This window comes from Anser brachyrhynchus (assembly GCF_964034855.1).
Source record: "Anser brachyrhynchus genome assembly, chromosome: 3".
NCBI lineage: Eukaryota > Metazoa > Chordata > Aves > Anseriformes > Anatidae > Anser > Anser brachyrhynchus.
In genome coordinates, this window is record NC_137696.1 from 86134340 (window position 1) to 86154572 (window position 20233).

At 44.1% G+C, this 20233-nt stretch overlaps 1 protein-coding gene and 1 long non-coding RNA gene across 2 annotated transcripts in view; one reads left to right on the top strand and one right to left on the bottom strand.

The window, feature by feature from the left end:
* Positions 1–1173: 1173 nt before the first annotated feature.
* The window catches only part of LOC308193628 (uncharacterized protein), a 40978-nt gene continuing 21918 nt past the window's right edge, over positions 1174–20233 (bottom strand). Inside the window, exons 5-8 of the mRNA XM_080588523.1 lie at positions 14986–19560; positions 12426–12827; positions 11898–12032; positions 1174–11771 (exon numbers count right to left, since the gene is read on the bottom strand). Coding sequence (XP_080444649.1) covers positions 19471–19560 — 90 coding nt within the window. The 3' untranslated portion in view covers positions 1174–11771; positions 11898–12032; positions 12426–12827; positions 14986–19470. The remainder of the gene's footprint in view (positions 11772–11897; positions 12033–12425; positions 12828–14985; positions 19561–20233) is intronic.
* Positions 13367–14992, top strand: LOC308193630. Its single transcript, XR_013949823.1, has 3 exons — positions 13367–13825; positions 14028–14107; positions 14827–14992. It is a non-coding gene; the product is annotated as an uncharacterized lncRNA (long non-coding RNA).

A 20233-nucleotide genomic window follows, 5' to 3' on the forward strand; every position in this document is an offset into this window, starting at 1 on the left:
TTTCTGTCACTCCAGTGCGCAGATAGGACCTAAGACAGAGGCAGTGCAAGGAGCCATTTTGATCACGGCAGCTGTGCTTTAAATGAGTGAAGCACAATAGCTGCATGTTGGCAGCCTTGGTGGGGAGAGGAGGGCTCGTAATTTTTTATTAGGGGGGTTTAGAAACTTCTCCAGGTGTCCGTGAATGCTGGGAGACACTGAATCTGTAGCAAAATTTGAGGACTGGGACAGTCTGCTCATGCTCATCAAAAGCACTGTGTACCAAAAGATGGCTGAAGAGGGAGTTGGGATTTTTGTTTAGACTTACCAAAAAAAAAAAAAATAATAGGCCAGGATCCCCAGCATACTGTGTCTTGCCTCTCGATCAGGGAAATACACCTGTAGCCCTGGCATGAGTCCTGCTCCAAGAGCACTGACAAAGGAGCAGCATGGGGAAACAAGAAGTGGCACGATGGAGGCCCTGGTTTTACTTCATGGTTGCTCTCCTCCTGAGTGCTCTGACTTCCCAGGACTGAAAGGAAAGGGTAAAAAGGCTTACGAACACTGCTGGGGAGCTGAGTTGATCCCCCAGAAAAGTGCTGTAGGTCAAGCTGAGTTTTCAGTCTCGACTGTTGCAATTCTCATGTTTTAGGGCCTGCACCACCTGGGCAAACCCTCAGCCTTCGCTGGCTCTGCTCAGACGCAGCCAAAGAGGCCATTCCTTGCTCACGGTGGATGGAGCCAGCGGTGTGTACTCTTGTGAGCACTACCAGCAGCAACAGCTTCTTGTTGCCAGCTCAGTGACCTGAGCAAGGTGGAGGGGCAGAAAAAGTCTTCGGCCTGTTTAGCTGCTTCTGGAGCAGAACCTCAGGCTAAGAACTTGATCTCAATATAATCCTCTTATGACAAATCATGAAAGGTGCAAAGGAGGATGAACAGTGAGAATCAGATTTGGGTTTTAATTGTTTAAGAGCTCATATTTGTGTTGTGTTTTTTTTTTCCCTGATACCTAGTCTCTGAGCTAGAAGAATAGCACAGAAGATATAGAAGATATAACCAAATACACCTTTCTATGTTCTTTTCAGCTCCCACAAATTTAGTCCCTGCCAGCGAGACCCACATATAGAGACTAGATAGTTACTAAAGAATGCAGTAAAATCTAATTGCAAAAGAAAATGAGTCTAGAAAACCTTAGTCTGTACTTGATTTATTTGGAAACTAGTTTTGTAACAGTGAAGTGAGTCATTTTCAGATTACCATCAGTAAGAGAGAGAGTCAGAGTCTAACAGCAGGCATTTACATATTTACAAGGTTTTAAGCATCACTGTGTCTTCATTTGCCCAAGTGCTTACTTCTGGTCTGGTCAACTGAAGTTGCTGGGGGGCAAGCAGAATATCAGGTTCACAAGAAGCGAGTCTGCAAAGTCTCAATCAAAATGCCAAAATCTCAAAAATTTGCAAGAAAGGGAAAGAATGCCAATGAGAAAAACGAATTTGCAGTCAATTGGGCATGTTAATCCAGACGTCTGAAACTGAGCGGGGAAGCAAATGAGGTACTGTCCTCACACCTGCAGCAGGATGATGTTCCTAAAAATTAGGTTTTTCCAACTGTGTTGGTTGGACACAGGCAGTCGGTTGGTGGGAGGCGGTCACTTTCCAACAAACCTTGAGGGGCTGAGAACCTGTCGCTGCCATGGCTACAGACAGCGTCACGGCTGCCTGCTGTTTGCAAGGCTCTTCAGCAAAAAGCAGACCCCCAAGACAGCACAGTCCTTGATCCGTAGCAGCGCATGCAGGAGAAGGGAGAGTGTGTGATCTTCCGTATTTCCTATTTCTCTGCGTTTGCAGGAAAGTCTCACTAACTTCACAGCAGCCGTATCTGCAATGGGAAGAGTTTCTTATGAATGGTTTATAGTGATAATTATACTGATAAGGAACTTGCTGCTTAAGGTTCCTTGCCTTGAATTAGCTTCTTGCACCAAGAGACAGGTGGGTTTTTTTCACAATTGGTTATCACCCTTACCCTCCTCAGAAATATATATTAGAATTAAAGATATATATATATCTTTATATATATATATAAAGATATATATCTGAGGTGTAGATCACTTGTTAAACAAAACAGCAGAGATCTCTATGCTGGCAGCGTAGTATAAAATTACCCACCATAGCCTTCCCTCAGCCAGCGTTGCCAACTCCTGAGAGCCTTTTACTTTTCAGGATGACTGAATGAGCTGAATGTTTTAAGAGGTGCTTAGAAGTGCTGAGTGATTACGCTGTGCTCCCTCCTGCTGCGTAATGGACAAGCATGCAGCAGCTCCGAAATCTGCCTGAAGTGCGGAGGTGCTCAGGCGAGGCATTTATTCATCTGTGCTCAAGCCACCACAGCAGCGCTCTACGTGGTGAATATTTTTGCAAGATCATCACAACTGATCTCTCAAATCTCATTGCTACCAGCTCCGTGGTCTGACCTGCTGCCCAGCCGAGCGCACTCGGAGAAGTGGCTGCATCCCAAGGCACGCCAGAAGCTGAATGTAGCATCAGTGTCGCTGTGGTTAGTTGCATAAAAATACTGCTGTACAGTATGGCAGTGCATCACAGGCTATGCTGTTCACTTCTGAACTTGGCATTGGTACAAATCCCTTAAGAATCAGATGATGAACACTAAGCACTTTGAGCTCTCCTGAACCTTTATGATCCTATGTCTGGCGTTTACTTGGACTAATGTGCCCCCTGGTATCTGCTCAGACCTAATCGTTACAGTGTGAGTGATGATAATGCACTAATGCTGGCTCTGCTTGCTTTCAGGCACAGCAAAATTCAAATTTTTACAACATGATTAAAAACAATCCATGATTCTGGGGAATCTTTTTTGTTTTGTTCTGAAAAGACAAGGAAAAGAAATCTACAAGTTTCTCTTTAATTTCAAGAGTTGTATGTACTTGACAGGGTTGTAAAGCCTGCCGCAGTGTATCTAGGACAGCAGCGCCTGTAAGAAGCTTGAAGATGTGCAGCATGCTCCACAAGGATCAGGGTTACAGAGGGTTGATGCTATCTGTACTCACTATATGACTATTCTTCCCATGTTGACCTCTTTTTGAAGAGATGAGCCTTGGATGGAGGGGTGCTGGGAGTATTCACCAAGACACAAGCTCCCACTTGCTTTCCTGGCAAGGCAGCAATTCAAATTATGAGCCTGATTTAGGCTCCTGAAGTGGATGATGCAGAACAAAGAACGCTCTGCCTTGCACCTCAGCCTCACTATCGGCTGTACAGATGGATCTGGGAGAGATTACTCTCAGATGTCTGAACTTAGCATTTGGGAATACCCTAAAATTCCCCATCTGCCAATGAATAAAACCAGAGATGATACATACACCCATTTTGACCCAACCGTTGTGTTTGTGATGCTGAATGTGTTCTGGGCCTTGAAATAGCCAACATAAAACTGACCTGCAGTTTTCACTTTAAGAGTGCACAGCATAACTTACCCTGTTATTTTGAACACAGTTCATGGTTTGAGATACAAGAGGCAGTGTTTTCTAATTGTCGCTGGCAGTAGGAGTACCACGAGCAGCAAAAGCCACGTGTGCCCTCAGCGCATCTCCAGGCGGGCTGCAGGAGGAACTGCGGTACGAGACGTCTTGCAGCCACCACAACTCCACCTCAAAGAGCAGCGGGGATGCGAAGCTGTGGCAGTGGTTTTGCAAGGTGAACGTCTTTAATCTAGGCTAATGTCGCCGATTTGCTCGATGTTTGCCGCCCAGCAGACAAATTAATGGCGTGAGTCATCACCAACCCCTACTAAATAACCCGTGACCTAGAGACGAAAGGCTCTGTATCCAAATTGTTTTCATTAATTGCACTGTGGGGCAAGGATAGATTTAATTTCAGAGACAGGAATATTAACCTCAATTCCCTTCCTTAATTGAGTGTGGAGAAGCAAGAGGCATAAGCGAGGGAAGCAGAGAACAAGGACATGGGTCATTAGCACTGTCATCTGGTCTCGCAGGCAGCAGCATCTCGTCAAAACGTCAGTGTGGCAACCAGAAGGCAAAAGCTTGTTTGGCAATGTATAGGGCATCAGTAATAAGAAAATTTACAGTAATGACTGGATTTCCATTGGTTATTTAGGCGCACAAGTCCCAGCACGGGTCTGTAATGACAACCCAGTGACTGGAGCCCAACTCACGACAATTCATAAGGATAAAACAGCAGCAAGAGGCTGCAGGACAGTCTCGGGGGGTGGCGGGGACTGGTCCCATGGGAGCCCTTTAGGGGAAAAAGATATGAATGTGGTCATCGGACCTGCTCTTATCAATGATATGTAATGCTTGCAGAGTGGTTCTTGCCTGAATAGCTTTCCAAAAAGCTGACAAGCAGGGTTACAGGGCAACAGAGACAGGGAGTGCAGCTGGGCTTCTGAAAGATCAGTACCCAACGGGGGGGGTAAGGTTCAAGCCTCCTGCCTGTTCATCAAAGAGTTTCACTAGTGGGCTCCAGCGATTCTGTTCCTGATGAAAGAGCAGGTAAGCAGCACAATCTGGGGCAGGATGCCTACATCTAGCTTTGCTGGAGAGTAGATCCTTTAAGCCAGCAAGGACTGGGGCCACTTTTTTTTCGCTGCTCTTTTCTAGGTTGATTAGACAGATACGAATGGAAGTTCATCAGCTACTTGCAAACCAGGTTGACTGTTGTTGCCGAAGTGGGATAGCAATGAATGAATGAATATATCTCCTGGAGACGTAGCAGGGTGAAGAAATTACATATTAACATGAGATATGTCTCCTACATAAGAAGGTCTTAATAAAAGACCGTGGTTTGGGGGCTTGCTACAAACTAACTGACTCTGCTTAATCTTGCTCAGAATCATAACTATTGACGAAATAAAACAATCTTAAGAGACAACTTTCTGGAAATGCCTGAAGGAGCTTTATAATTCAAGAACAAAATATTCGAAACCAAAAAAAATTGTTACTTGCTAAAAAAAATCTGTAAAACCATTGAAAATCATGATATCAATTTTAGTTGAAATAAGAAGTTGTCAGAGGTGCATTTATGTTATATACTTCAGGATCCTCCTTACAAGTCATTGCACTTTGTTACATTTAAATCCTGTGCAATTATTGAAGAATGTGCCTAAAGCTGTGTCTCCACATGTAATGCACATATGAAGAAAGAATTTCTCAACAAGTTCAAGTTCTTTTTTTTTTTTCTGTTATTTAGAACACAGGAAATGCAAGTTCATCTTCCTTTTATGAAATCCAGCACTGACTGCAAATCTATAAATAAAATACATTACTTTCTTGTGACACCACTGAAAGAGCGAAGGAAAAATAAATACCTGTTTCACATGGTATCTAGAGAAAACCTCTAAAGCTCTACAAAAGAGTAAATTCTGCTAGTCTCCTGACTTAGCTCAGTTGCTCTCGGCTCCCTGGGGTCCCATCATTTTGAGAGAGCTGGAGCCTATTTGGCTTGAGAAACCAACCAAACTCTCTTTAACTTTAAAAAAAAAAAAAAAAAAAAAAAAAAGGCAGAGTTTCCAATCCAGAAAATGCAGCTAAAAGCAAAACCAAAAGCCATCACAGCACAAAAAAGGCATCTCGTTCTGTATTTGCTCTCCATGTACCACTGCTGTTTTACTGAAGATCTGATTTGTCATCTTTCTGGGGGAGACACCTCGCTGCACCCCGCAGAAACTTGTGAACCTGCCCAGCTCAGGGAGGCCGTACCCTGCTGGGGCTCTCACTCAGCCCCAGACAGGGAGCCCACCAACACCAGTGCCCAGCTGGAGGGACATGTGGGACACGTGGGTCACCACTACCCTAAATTATGCCCTTTGAAATGATTGGTCTTATTTTTTTGACCAGTGGCTTCTTCGTGCCTGGCCCTTTTTTTTTTTTTTTTTTCCATTTCCCTCATTATTGAAATTTAGGCAAGTACGGAGATCTTGTGTAGTCATCCTCTCCTTGTCATCTCCATAGCAAGGCTGGGCATGCGCATGGATGTGTTCTAAACTAATTATTGAGCTTATTTCCTGATTTTGCTAAATATGCGATTTTTATACATACACAGATACTGATATAGAAATAAATACATTATACGCACAGATTTTCCTCTAAATTAAAGTGAGATGAAATAGAAAAATGTGTTATTCTGCTCTTTATTTTGCATACTAGTGGAGAAAAGCAGTATGTTTTCACCATGAGAGTGGTAATGAATACATGCAGTTTTTCTGCAATTTTTCTGTGTCAGCTTTGCAGTAGGCAAGACTGGGCATTTATGCAGGTAGGAATAGGGCTGGACCTGCAAGAAACCACCAAAAAAAAATGGAAAAAAAATACTGAGACTGCCAGGAGAGGCTAAATCATGTCGTGCTGTAACCTCCATCCTGGGTATGAATGGATCATATGTGTCACCTGAGAGCTCGCAGACTAGATTTTTTGATATTGTGTAAAATATATTTTTTCACATTTTTCTTTTTAAATTTTTCACTGTTAAAAATCACTTCTTATATAAATGGTTATGCTAGAATGCTCCTCCTATTCAGCAGAGGGAGAGCAAGAGCTAAGCTAATGCTAAGGCCTGAGAGTTTAAGTTTTAAACAACTAAAAGGCTTTTTCAGCACATGGAGGAGAAGAACATTTACTGTGAAGGCTAGAAGAAGAGATGGACTATCAAGTTCCCAAGTGGCTTGGCACATACAGAGCTGACATTTTTAATATCTAGGCTATCGTTTTGATCCTATCAGCGTGCTTCAATGGTCTTATGGCATGTGCATTTCTTTTTTCTTCATTTTGTCTGTGTTGTGAACTTAAAGCAGGCAAGCAAGAGTATGTAAATTGTCAAAAATGTTGAGATTATGTTAACAAGTTTGAGATTGTCAAACCTTTGACCAAAATACGTCAAAACCTATTTGTTTTTTCTACCTGCTGTCAGCACTCAGGTTCTCAAGGTTTCCACAAGCCTGTATATTTGTATATTGGTTGGGTAGAAGGAGCTTTGCAGCAGTTTGCAGCTCAGAGGTGGTAACTGCAACAAGAACCTGAATAAAGGCCAGGCAAGAGAAAAACGGTGCCAAACAGCCCTCATGGACTTTTTGGAGCAAGGCAATTTTCTCTTGCATTCACATGTCAGTGCAGTGAGGACTTCGTCCTAAGACTTTTTGTTTTGTGATTTCTCACAAGGCTGTGAATTTTGTGCTACTGAAAGCTGTGATTATGCAAAAATGTGGCTTTTTTTCCCTTGCCTCCAGAGGAACGTCACTGCTTTTGAAGAAGCAGCTCTGCTCTGCAGAGAAAACTCCCCAGGCCTGGCAAGTTAAAAACTTTGATTGTCAATGAGCGAGCCTTAAGTTGTGCACACATTTCATTTCAACACAGTGGCCTGGAAATGCTCTGAAGCTAATTAAACCGTGTTAAGTCATCAGCTGTTGGTGCTGAAAACTGTTTTATGGCTTAGAACTGGGAATTGCAGTGGTTTCCTCATTTTCATATGAATTTGTGAGGAGCATCATGCGTAGTCTTATTCGATGCACAGAGCTGCTCTAATGGGTGCAAAGTGGTTTCATGCCTGAAATTAGACAAAGTTAATAATTTAAGAGCAAAGAAGATGTCAGCTTGGGTGGAGGCTGAGGTTTCCAGGTATTGCAAAGAGCCTACGTAAAACCACAGCTGACCTGGATGAGAGCTGGACAGGCTCAGCCGCAGAGAAGTTGGATTATGGCAGTTAGCAACCAGTAAAACTAGAAGAATCAGAAATTAGCCTTTAAAAAAAAAAAAAAAACTTGGATGCTACTTCTACTTCATTTTTTTCCATATTAAAAAATAATATCAGTACATAAAAATCCCAGATGAGTTACCAAACCAGCATTTGAAATCAGTCAAGCAGCCACGGGATGCTCACAGTATTTGCAGCTGCTAGCAGACAAAAGGAGGGCAAGTTCAGCGCTCTTCTGCTCAGGTAGTGACTGCCCTGGGTAATTCCCAGTGTACTTTAGGGATTCATTACCACCATGGCCTCAAACCATACTGGCTTCTTACCTTCAGCTCTGAAATGACTCAGAAACAGAGCCCAGCTTCTGCTCCAGCAGCAGGCAGTGCCCAGCTGGAGGCAGGAGAGGGGCATTCGCACTGCTCTCATCCTCCTACCTGGCATAAAAGATGCAGACAGCCCTGGGACAAGGCAGCTCTGGGTGTAGCTACACGCTCCCTCTGCCTGTTCTGCAGCAGTGCAACCTCCCTGAGTTTACCTGAGCGTGACGGAAAGGAAGACAAGGTGTGTCTGTGCATTTCCTTCTGCCACACGGGCATGTGATCCCACAGATCTCACCTACAGGCACCAGAGGCGTGTAGAAGTGAATTTTCCTCTTCTCACTGCAGATTAAAGGAAGTGCATGGAGACTTATTTTGGTGGATCCGCAGTCTGTATCTTATTTAAAATTAAAATTGTCCATTGAGTAGATTTCCACATACTCTAGCAGAGCTCTGGTGATTTACATCAGTCAAGAATCAGCTCATCATTTCCTTTAAAGCTACTTATATCGTTCTGTGGTTATGAGCACTCCACGCAGCATTTCAGCTGCATTTTTAAAGAGAAGAAACCCTCAACATGCTTTCTGATGCAAATACAAGTTTGAAGTGATATTTCAGAGTGATAACATAGTTAATTTTCGTCTTCCAGAGTTTTCAGTGAGGTTCAGTGCAATTTTAGATGTAATAACCTGTTTAATAAAAAAGGAATGTTTCATCCTCTGGTCTCTGAGTCAATATTTGTACTTCATATTATGTTTTACAAAAATCATTATCACAAGGCATTTTATTCAAACTCAGCATGTAAAACATGGCTTTCATGAAGCTCTGATGTACTATCAATTATTTAATAAGCACTAGGCTTACAACTTAGCTAAAGGTTATCATCTATAATATATACATCTGCTTATGTTTTCCCAAAAGCAATGCATTTTGACCTTTTTGCTATACAAAGGAGTAAGCTGTTTCTGTGTCTGTACAAAGTACTATGAGACTGTGGTTTTCCTCTTTATTTTTGCACCGCTTGCATTGCATGGTTTTGAATTTAAAATAAATAAATAAATAAGTTGCAGGGGATTGTGCTGAAAAACAAATACAAACACTACTGTAATGTCTTGAACACTGTCATTATAATACAATGTCAAACTTTATATTAAAAACTGTTTGGGGCCCTGTCACACTGTAACATAGACTACAGTTCCTGAAGACAATGATCCTTTTGGGAGCAATTCAACTTTTCTTCAAAATGAGGTCATTTCCACTGAAGTAACATTTTTTTCAAAAGAGCCAAATGAATAAGGTGTCTGAGTTGCATGCTCAGGGGGGTTCTTGGCTCCTTGAAACCTGGGTTTCCACTGACGTGAATGGGACTTGGTTTCCTAAAAGTTCAAAAGTGCTTTTGAGAATAGGAGATAGTCAGCCACATCATTTTGATGTGGCATCACAGTCCCGTAAAAAAAAAAAAAAAAAAAAAAAAAAAAAATCTGCTGTTTTGGCATGGGCGAGCAAGGCCAAGACCACTTCTTTTTTGACTCCTTCTGTAGTCACTGGCATCTCAAAATTGAAGCCCTTGGACTCAAGGTGACACGGGCCACAGAAATATGGCACCTAACCTTCCTGTATAATCACATAGTTACAAAAGTGAGCTTTGCAGAAGAGTGGCCCAAAAATCCCACAGCCAGGTGCTGGGGAATGGGCTCAGGTCACCACCACTGGCTGAGGGGATTAACCTTTCCTATGTATACCATTGCCAATTTTAAATGAGACACAGGCTTCCAAATCATTGGGTATGTATAAAATTTTCAACCTGGCCCTACCAAACTTATGGTACACCTGGGGGTGTTTTGTGTTCGTAATGAAACCCCAAAGCTGCTGGACTGTAGGATTTGGGTATATTCCTCCCCACATTTATCAGATGAGAAACCCCTCCATTGGGAAGTAAATTTTCTGAACTGCTTCTCAGTGCTCAGCGTTGGGTTCTGGACGTGGCCATTTTAGTTGTTATTTCTCCAGCTTACACCTAAAGGTTGTTAGTCGTTGCTGACTTTGTGAGAGAACCCTCCTTGTTCCTTCCATGAATCCGTACCGAAGCAGGTAGGAAACATTAAGCAATCCATCATTGTAAAAGAAAGATTGTTTAAACCAGAATGCCTGGAAGCACCTTAACTCTAGACAACTGGAAGTCATTTTCTAAAACCTCTTATTCAGGAAGAATCATTTAATTCTTTGAAATGTAGGCCATTTTCAAGTCATTTTCTACAACAAATGGGACCAGCTCAATCTGTTCTTCACATTTTAGTAATTTAAAAGGACATAACTGAATTTTATTTTAATGGTAATTGCAAACTCATGCAGAAAATGTAAATGCACACTTTCCGATTAGCTTGCAGCATAAACCATGGGTTCTATTAATGTATTCCAATTTGTAATTCTTTGCACAGTATGAGATTTGAAAGCTGTGATTAAAATTAATTAGGTTAAGTAAAGTTTATCCCCCCTGAGCACTGCTATTTGAAGAAAGAAATAGTAAAACACTAGCTACATCTGGCACTGCAGGAGGCTAAAGCATCACAAGGAGCAGCAGCATTGCTTTGTCAGAGGAGTCACACACTGCCTTTTTGGCATACCTTAAGCACTGCAATCTTTTCTAGAAGCTAATTGAAGCTGTTAAGTCACTCTTTGCCTCTTGTAAATGCTCTGGAGCTACAGCATCTGTATGAGCATCTGGGTAGCCAATCTCTGTAATACAGCGGATGACATGGATGAAGAGGAGACATCATTGCTACCTAGCGAGGCATTAGGAGCTGTCCCTCCACGTGGAAGCTGAGTCTCCCAAGTTCAACAGGCAACAGAAACGCTGTCCTGAGGGAGCTCCTGGAGTTTCCACCCCTTCTCTTCTGCTGCGGTAAAGCCCATGACGCTTCCACTTGTTAGCTGAGAGACCCAGGACTCTGGCTGGAAACATCACGCAACACACTGTGTGCTGCCTTTTGGACTCTAATTTGTCACTCCAGAGGAGGCAGCCTATGCCCCACATTTGATCTTTCACCATTCTCTGTTACTTCAAAACAGCTAGTGAACTAACTGAGCAATTCTTTACCAGGTGAAGCCTTTTGCAATCAGCATCTCTGACAGCCAAACTCTGGTGCTACTTACTGGGTATTGAATACAGTTGGCGCACTAACTAGGTTTGGACTAGAAGCAGGAGGGTATTTGGAAGACAGATGCTAACTGGTGACTCAAGACACAGCCTTCATGCCTCTCTGATGGAGACAGGCTGTGCCTATCAGGGCAAGGTGACGGCAGCACACCAGATAGCTCTTGCAAACCTTTTGCCCTGCTGGTGAGTGATCCCTTTGCTTTCTCATCCAGTTGGAATTCACCATGAGCTGCGCCAAGCAGAGTGCTCCCATGAGCCAGGTTCCCACACTGGAGCACCTCTGTGATCACACGGCCACCAGGATGCGCCTTAGAAATTCAGTCAGATGCAAGAAATGATAAGGCATAGTCTGGGCAGGGAGAAAAAAGCATCCTTGCAGAGAGCAGAGCATAACGAACTTAGCCCACAGCACTCATCAGACAGCACAGCAGACAGCAGAGGGGCTCATTATTATAGAAATTGACCCAAATGAGGCCAATTCAAAATTGGATGAACGTTGTAGGATAGGGGAATTAAAAAATCTAAAATCAAAATCCAGGCCAGTAGTGAAGTGTGAAGGGAAGTTTTGATGTAACTATATCCCTGCCACTGCCACGGCACCTGAGTAGGGAAGAAACAGAAATGAATTTTGATGGTGCTACCCTTGTTCTAGCCCAATATTAACAGGCACAGCAAAGCATCAGTTTTTGTGCCTTTTCACCCAAACAAACAGCTTTACTCTCTCACCTCATATTTCGTTGCCCGAAGTCAGAAGCTGTACAAAAAACACAGTCCCAGTGGAACCACAAGGCTGAGCTGCTATGCATGGCAGAGGAAACAACCACAGGTCATCGCCCAAGGCAAAATTGCTTGTTTCTATTTCTTCAGAATAAGAATTGAAAAAGAAGAAACAAGAAATCCCATTAAAAATGAAAATGCTTTACACTTTCTCACTGACAGGAATTCCTGGACAAGAACTTCTTACTGCCTGTGGTATTTCTGGATTAGAAGGAAAGACCACAAAATATATAGTCATATGATCCTTTAGCTATGCAACTGCCAGAGCCAGTAAAAACACTGCCATTGGGGTGGTAAACAAAAGGGACTGAAAAAAAAAAGAAGCCTTTGTAGTACTCTGCGAAGCCGCAGGCTTCACAAGCCAATTCATAGTTTCTCAGGCTCAGGAGGAGGCTCCGCAGTCCCGGGGTCTGTCAACCTTTCAACGCAGGCCAGGCGGTTACACCCAGTCATTTCTGCTGCAGGCCTGTAACTTACCTGAGCTACAGCCGTGTGCTTCAGCAAAACAGCAGGAAGGACCGAGAGTGTCATTAGACCTGAAACGACGGTAAATCCTGACTGAGAAAACAGCATGAGGCCACAGGGCACGGCGGACACGGTGCCTCCAAGCCACGGCTGGACGGGGTCTTGCATTCAGTCAATAGCAAGGAAAGGACACTGCATAAAACAGACCACAGAAGCCACTGACCTTGCTAGGTATGAAGACCTCCTGGTGTTTTTAAAGATCACAAACAATCCTACTCCTTCCAGCTGTCCCTTTTCCTGCCTCATCTCTGCCCCACACGGCGCTGCTCTCCTCTTCCTGCCCTTCCGTGCTCCTCGCCCCGCTGCAGTGTGTACGAGCGGAGCAGGACGGGTCTGATTGCTTGCTGAAGGAGTCTGAGAGCAGTGGGAGGGAAAGATGTGGTAATTACAGAAAAAGTAGACAGATAGGACACGCTGGCTGGCAGTACTGACAGTGCATAAGCAATGGAGAGTGGGAGCAGCGGTGTGATGAGGGATAACACTGGGACAAGGAGAGGCAGTACATTAATGTGAGGCTTCGGCAGCTGTGAAACATCCATAGGAGTGCAAAAATGTGAAGGCCAGCATGGGACTTTGGTAAGAGGGATGGCCTCCATTCAACCATTCACACCCTATTTTGGGGAGCCTGAGAATGGCCAGTCTGAGCTATTACGCAGGCCCTCCAGCCCTTCCATCCAACCTTTGATAGATGCTCAGAGAGGCAGGGCATAGATACAGAGATCTTTCTGCTCACAAGGTCTCCGGGGCTTGGGTGAGCAGCAGTGTAGGTTTTCTTTGAGGGAGAATTTGCAATGTAAGTCACCGTATTTCATGAACCTTCCTTGCTGCTGAAATACAAAATGAAACCAGCTGCAAAGCACCTTGAAAACGGAGGTCTTACTACATAATACTTACCCTAGAGGGCTCCCTTTTGCCATCTACGTAAGGAGTATGATATATCATGAAGAACAATTAGGGGGAAAGGACTGTGAGATTAATTTTCCTATTCCTCCATGGTTTTATATTGTTTCTGCAAGTGTATCTCTTCAGAGATTTGCCCAGCCTACTTCAATTAAATTCATCTCTTTCCCTAAAGAGGTGATAACAATCTAGTGGACCACTCTGCAACTAGTATTTATTAAGCTAGGCGTTATTAGGAGAAATGTGGTCACGTGGTCTCTGAGTTTGGGAGAAACAGCCCATTTGCCCTATAGCTCATACTAACCAGCATGAACTGACCAGGCTCCTGGAAATACATTTTGCGGAGTACTGAAGTGGAAAACATGAAGTGATAGAACTTGTGTGGAAGTACCTGCAAAAGTTAAAAAAATAAACAAATAAATGGTGAAAGGAGCTCTGCTTCACAGTTTCTGGTAAGAGAGTGTTGCCGTAAGAGATGGGTTTCCAACTAGGAGAGCCCATTCATGCACTCCCAGTGCAGACCCAGCACTAGAGAGCTAGTTCACAAGCCACCGAGATGACTGCTAACCTGATGCCTTGTCCATTGTTCTCACGTTGGCTTTTGTTGCAGGAGCTATAAAATAAGTTTTCTTTTTGTTTTTATTTATGCCTAAGTGCACTATTTTGGGGAAGAGACAATCCTCCAAATAACAGATGTGAAGAAAGGATGTGACCAACTGCCACATGGTAGCAGGGTAAGTTTTCGCTAGCCTGCATGGTGGCATGGTCCCAAAGAGTTGGATTAATGAGGTTACTCTGCACGTGGGACTTTGCATAAGGAGAGGCTAATACATTTCTGCTGGCCTGGCAAAAATTCATAACAAATCTGCAATGCTGCTTCAAAGATCACCATAAACAATTCAGTGCTCTCGTTAGTGTCTACACCCTGCAAATGTTTAAACCACAAGAAACCACAAACCACAAGAAACCTGCGAACTGAATAAACAGCTGCTGCTCCCAACTCAAAATCAAATTTACAAGATTCTGCTAATAGACAGGCATTTGCATTGCAAAAGCAGATTTCATATTACCAATATCTATGTCACAATTAGGCTATAGCTAAGCTTTTAGGTGTTTAAATGAATTCATGATAATATACTCAAGAAAATTACCACTTGCAAAAAAAAAAAAAAACCTAAAATGTCAAAAGATAAAAGTGGTACAGGATGTGGATGTATTAACATCTCAGGTAAATGGGACTCATTAGCTACAATATTTCATACATTACAATATAAGGTATGCACATAAGAAGAGGCTCCCCTGGGTTTTTGTAGAGCATGAGCTCTCTAGGTCTTCCCCCATACTTTTGCCTGAATTGTTTTAACACAGAAATTCAGTATGTAAATCTGGCTGCCCTCACACTGAAGAAGCACCACCCTTTGGCCCTTGAGCTCACTTTTGTCTCTGTTTACAGGTCAAACAAAGAGGAACGGACACCCTGGCTCACACCAAGGGCAGGTCCAGCCCGTCCCCAAGATCAGCATGTGTGGGGATGCTCAGGGAACCACGCACGAAGCAGAGCCGGCATGAGGTGATCCTCCTCCTGCCATAGCTCATCTCTCTTTGCAGTTACCTGGGGCTTGGGGAAACTCTCAAGAAACCATGAAGGGTCTGAAGGCCCTCGGTGGGTCCTTCTGCCATGACTTTATCTCAGCGCTTCCCAAATCCATTGCAGCTTTCCAACAGACGCAGTAAGGAAGAGCAGGTCTCATGGGAGGTGCACGGTGGTGCCGGGACAGCTGCTGGGGCTCAGCCCTTGCTTGCTGAGAGGGAAGGACCAGGTGGTGTTCAGTGAGGACTGGTGTCATCTTCTGGCCCATGAGTCACTCATCACGACAGTTTAGATCACACTGATTGCATCTACCTTAGTAAGTAACATGGGCCTGAGACTGCTTTTTAGGTCTGACACAAACCTGCAGGGTATTGCTCACACCACACAGATAACCCCTTTCTGCAGCCTGTCAGGAGTAGTCCCAGGCTAGGTCTCAACACTAACGAGAGCACAGATGTGCCCGGTCCTTGCTAATTAGTTACATCAACAACAACAAGCCACTGCTCAGGCCCTTTCCCTTGACCTGTTGATTCTTGTAGCAGTAGCATAGCTGTTGTGTTTGAATTTCACAGAAGCCGTAGTCCCCAGAACAACATTATTAGTCAAAGCTGTGCTTGTGACTAAAGGAAAGAGTGGGTCAAACGGAAGAGATAGGTCACAGCGGATCTCACTGTTTTTCTTAGCAAAGCCTGCCGGGTTCTGCAGAAAGGGGCAGCAGGGAATGGGGTGGATAAAGAGCTGGGCACAGGCCAGATCAGGTGAAAAGGAGCTGAAATTCCTGGTATAAAAGTCAACAAAGGTGGAGAGACCAACTAACACAGCAGCAGATGAGAAGGAGGAGGCACCTGCACTGGAAAAAAACAGCATCACGCCAGGATTTCCATCAGTGTTGCCCACATCATGGAGAACGAGCTCATGGGTCATCTTATCAGCAACCTGACAGTAGTGTCCCCTTTTAGGAAGCCCAATAGCAGGAGAATTCATGCCCCGTCTTTCAGCAATTGCCCTGACTTTGTCCCACTAGGTGAGCACACTGTGCCAAACAGCATGAACAGAGACACGGGCAGAGCCCAGCTCTCTTTCCCTTTGGTAAACCTGGAAGTGTGCATTTCCCTTTTGCTGAACCTGAAATACCAACACTTCACATGAAACGAGACTTGGGTCTGAGCTACCTCTAGCTGCTGTCAATTGGAAGCACCCTTAATTTTAGGCTTTTCTACAATTCAGGAATAAAATAAAGCCCTGAACCCAAAACTTCACCTATTTATAAGGTGCTCTAGCCAACATTCACCCTAACATCTGGGACTCCTCTGACTTCAGTACTGACCTTTGCACTGCTCCAATAGAAGCACAAGAAAAATGCTGCTGGAGTCTTAGACCTAAAGGCAAACAACTCTTGTTAGCTCCCTGTGTCCTGTGCTGACAGCGGTGTCGGGGAAGAGGCCTCCATAAGCACAGCAGCCACTAGATGCCACTATAAGCACGGCCTTATGTTTCGAAATAAGATCTAAAATAAAGCAAAGTGGCCGGTCACATTTTGCTAATTTTAAAACAGCCCTTTCAGTGAGAGTGCACTATCTTTGTACACACCAGCCCCGCTTTACAAGAATTACACTTTTACCGGGGAAACTTTCGGTTGCCTGTTTCCACGTATGATCACTATCTTTACACAAGAATGTGAGTACTCGTGTGTAAATATGAGTATCCCCTTCTATTTTGCCTTTCTGGGCCCTTTGTCCTCATGAGCGGCTAAAGCAGAAATTATCTTTGAAGATCTCTCACACGCCTTTCAAAAGCATTTCTCTCACCTCCATCGGGGGATGTTCCTGTGTCACCTCGAGCAGAGAAGCGTACTGCACTATCAGCAGTGTACCCTGCTGCGTAACATCTTCAGCCACACGCGCCTCTGCATACTAACCCCATTTCCTATGCTGCAAGAACAGACCATGGCTCAGTCTACTTTCACCCTACGGCCCAAAGCAGCTCTGCCATTGCAAAACTGGGAATGGCCCGGGCTCCTTCAGGTGAAGGAGCCTTTGTGCCACTCAGAGCAGCTCAGCTGCACAGAGGGCAGGAGGAGAGATGGCACCGGCAGCACACAGACGCTGCACCGAGCCCCCAAACCATCCCCACCACAGAGGCTGGACACCCGCCCTCAACCCCAAAACGCTGAGCAGCCGTGTTTGATGCTGCCACAAGCAGGACGCACATGCTGTTTCATTAACCTCCTTCCTCCCTCATCTAGCCCAGGCTGTCAGTGAAAACAACACTGCCTGGGAAGGAGAAAGCCTTACCCCCACCCACATATGACTCAACCCAAAACCCTCGAAGCTTGCAGCAGCGGTCAGTGCACTAATCTTCAGCATCACCCAAACAGTTTGGTGTATATATGGGTCATGACAGTTGCAGGCCAAGGAGGCTTTTCTTGCTAGCTGCCAATGTTGCAAACTGGGGTCTGAAAACTAAGAAATGATTTCTCAGCCTCTGCCTTCTCCCCATTGATAGTTATGCTCAAGCCAAAAAATAACAAGGTTGTTTGCAGGAGGAAAAGAAAAGAAACCTCTATCTGTACTCTCGCACTGCAGCTCTATAGGCTCCGTTGTGTCCATTACCTGTTATTAGGTCAGTGGAGAAATCAGCAGTGTGAGGTAGGACTCATCTCACCTCTGTAGAGGTGTCAGAAGTGTGGATGCGCACATGTGAGCTCACCAGCTAAAAGTTCTCTGGGCAATGGAAAAAGAAATACACACTTCTTTCCCTTCTTTTAAAAAGACATCTATTTTAAGGTGAGATGAGTCTCATCACAGATGTGGAGGCCTCCACTGTTATTACCTGCAAGAGGATAAATGAATATAGGTCTTGGGCAAAATGCTTCAATTTTGAAATTCCAGCAATTTCAGATGTTGACTGTTTACAACTGAAAAGCTAAATGAAATCTGCCGATACTCGCCAACAACCCACATCAAGTTTTAAAGCTGGTTTTGAAAAATAAAGAGGGTATCTGCACTACTTGGTCAAGAAATGGTTGTAAATACTGAAGATTTAGGTGCTTTTCACATTCAGTAACAATTTTGGATGAATGCCACGGTCTGTGGAATCCGAGTGGCAATTTTAATGAGACTAATGAAATGTACCATCTTTACTGGTGTCGTACCTTCAGTTTGTTACCATATCAGAGCTAACATAAAAAGCATGTTTTTCTGCTTATCATCTTGCACTCATTTTTAAAATGGAAAGCAGATTCTAGAAAATGAGACACTAAAGAGTTTTCTCTGTAATTTTTACCTGCACGGTTGAATATTCTAAATCCAGTGCTCTTTCCCAAATGATGGTAATAAAAACTGATGCGTTCACAAACGGATGTGGAGAACATTGGATCTGAGCACTTGCTGGGCTGCCATTTAGGAAAAATTAACATGAAAAGATAAATTCTCAGGTGGGTCCTCTCCCTTGGGGTGGTGCAAACACAGACAATCCTCATCTCATTTGCAGCAGGGTTGGTTGCCTGCCTCACCCCCTTGAGATGTGCTAGCAAGAAGTCCCAAACCTTTCCAAACCATTTGTGAAATATTTCGAAGTGGAGCAGCTATCTTTATTAAAGTAATGAAAACTAAGTCTCTTTCCCAAACACTCCTGGGATACTCTCTATTTTGGCCCATATTCAGGAAGGCAATTAAATATGTGCTAACTCTATGCTCATGAATAGTCACATTGAAATTTAAGGAATTACACATGCCTAAGTGCTTTCTTGAATGAAGCCCAAAGTTTGTATTCCAAAGAGAGCTAGAAACACCATGGCTGAAAGCCTCACACTGCTCAGAGGGACATGTCAAGGGAGCTACAATGCAGCATAAGCTCCCAGGAGGGAAGGAAGTCCAGATTTATGCACGTTGCAAAAGGAAACCCACTATTTTCCATTGGTAAGCACTGCCCTACCTCTCTGGGGAAAAAGATACTGCGTTTTCTTTCATTCTCTGTTTCCCCTCTTCAACACTGATAGCACTAAAATAATGCCTGATGCTCACTGTTTCGCAAAGTTCACCTAAAGGATGCTGTGGAGTCTGTGTGCAGAAGATAGAAAGAAACCTAGGGGATCTCTGTGAACAAGATCAGGCGTCTGTTCAGTGCTACGTTCGTGTCCTTAGCAGAGCCAGGTAACTCTCTGCCTCATTTTCCCCACCTGATGATAACAACTGCCCAAGAGTAGTTGTGCTTACAAGTATTCTGTGTATCTTAAAACTTATTTAGGTCTATTGTTGTAGTCTTTGCTTACACGAAGATTCATAGCGTCCTCTCCTGATAGCAGAGTTGCTGTCAATGCAGAGAATCCTTCCTATGCAGCTACCACAAGATAGAGTAATTTACAGCATCTTCTGCCAAATGATTGCCACCATAAAGGCTAAGTTGTCTACCACATTAAGCACCAATCTTGCAAATTCTGATCAAGTCTGGCAGCTTGCATGTGCCTGGTTTGGGATGAATTGGTCAATAATTGGAGAGGAATAGTTATGGCTGGGTCTCGAACATGGCTTGATGTGAGTAGGTGACTACGTGACTTCCAGTTGTTCCAGTTTTTGCTAGAAGTTCTGGTACCTCCTGCATTGTGTAAAATACAACAGAACATCAATTAGCATAAACGACCGTATTTTCCTTGCTGATATTCTCAGTTGGGTAAGCTTTTTCATGCAGAGAGAGAGGAACATGGACTGAGCTGTGCTGAACCGCTCTCCTTTGCACACAGCGTCCAGCAGAGCCCAAGTTACCTCTGCTGGTCCCAAGGAACCTCTCACTCCTCCATCCCAGGGCCAGATATGGTGCAAAGTATGCCCATGAAAGCAGGGGGAGGATTTATGTCTCCTCACTGAGAAGGTGGCCACATAAGTCCAAGCTGGTCTCCCAAGGCTCTCTATACTGAGAGGAGAGCAGCAGGCATCTCCATAGGGCAGTTCATGCCATCTGTCCTATTTATCTCAGGAGCTGACGAATGACAATATTACTGTGAAGTAACACTTGGGTGACAGCTGATAATCCACATATTGTTTCCTTAGCAGCTTCTCGAGGAAGAAGCACTTAACCCATCACATACCCTTCTTGGTGCCAGCAGCTGGTTCACCTGCCTGCCATGAATTTTTTGTGTGGCCCTGGACAAGGCGACTAACCTGCCAGCACCTCATGAATCCTTCTTTTTCTCCATTCCCTCTCCTTTTGGCCTTTCCATGTGCACTCTCCGTTACTTCTTGTATGTACAGAGAAGACCTAATGCCATCGA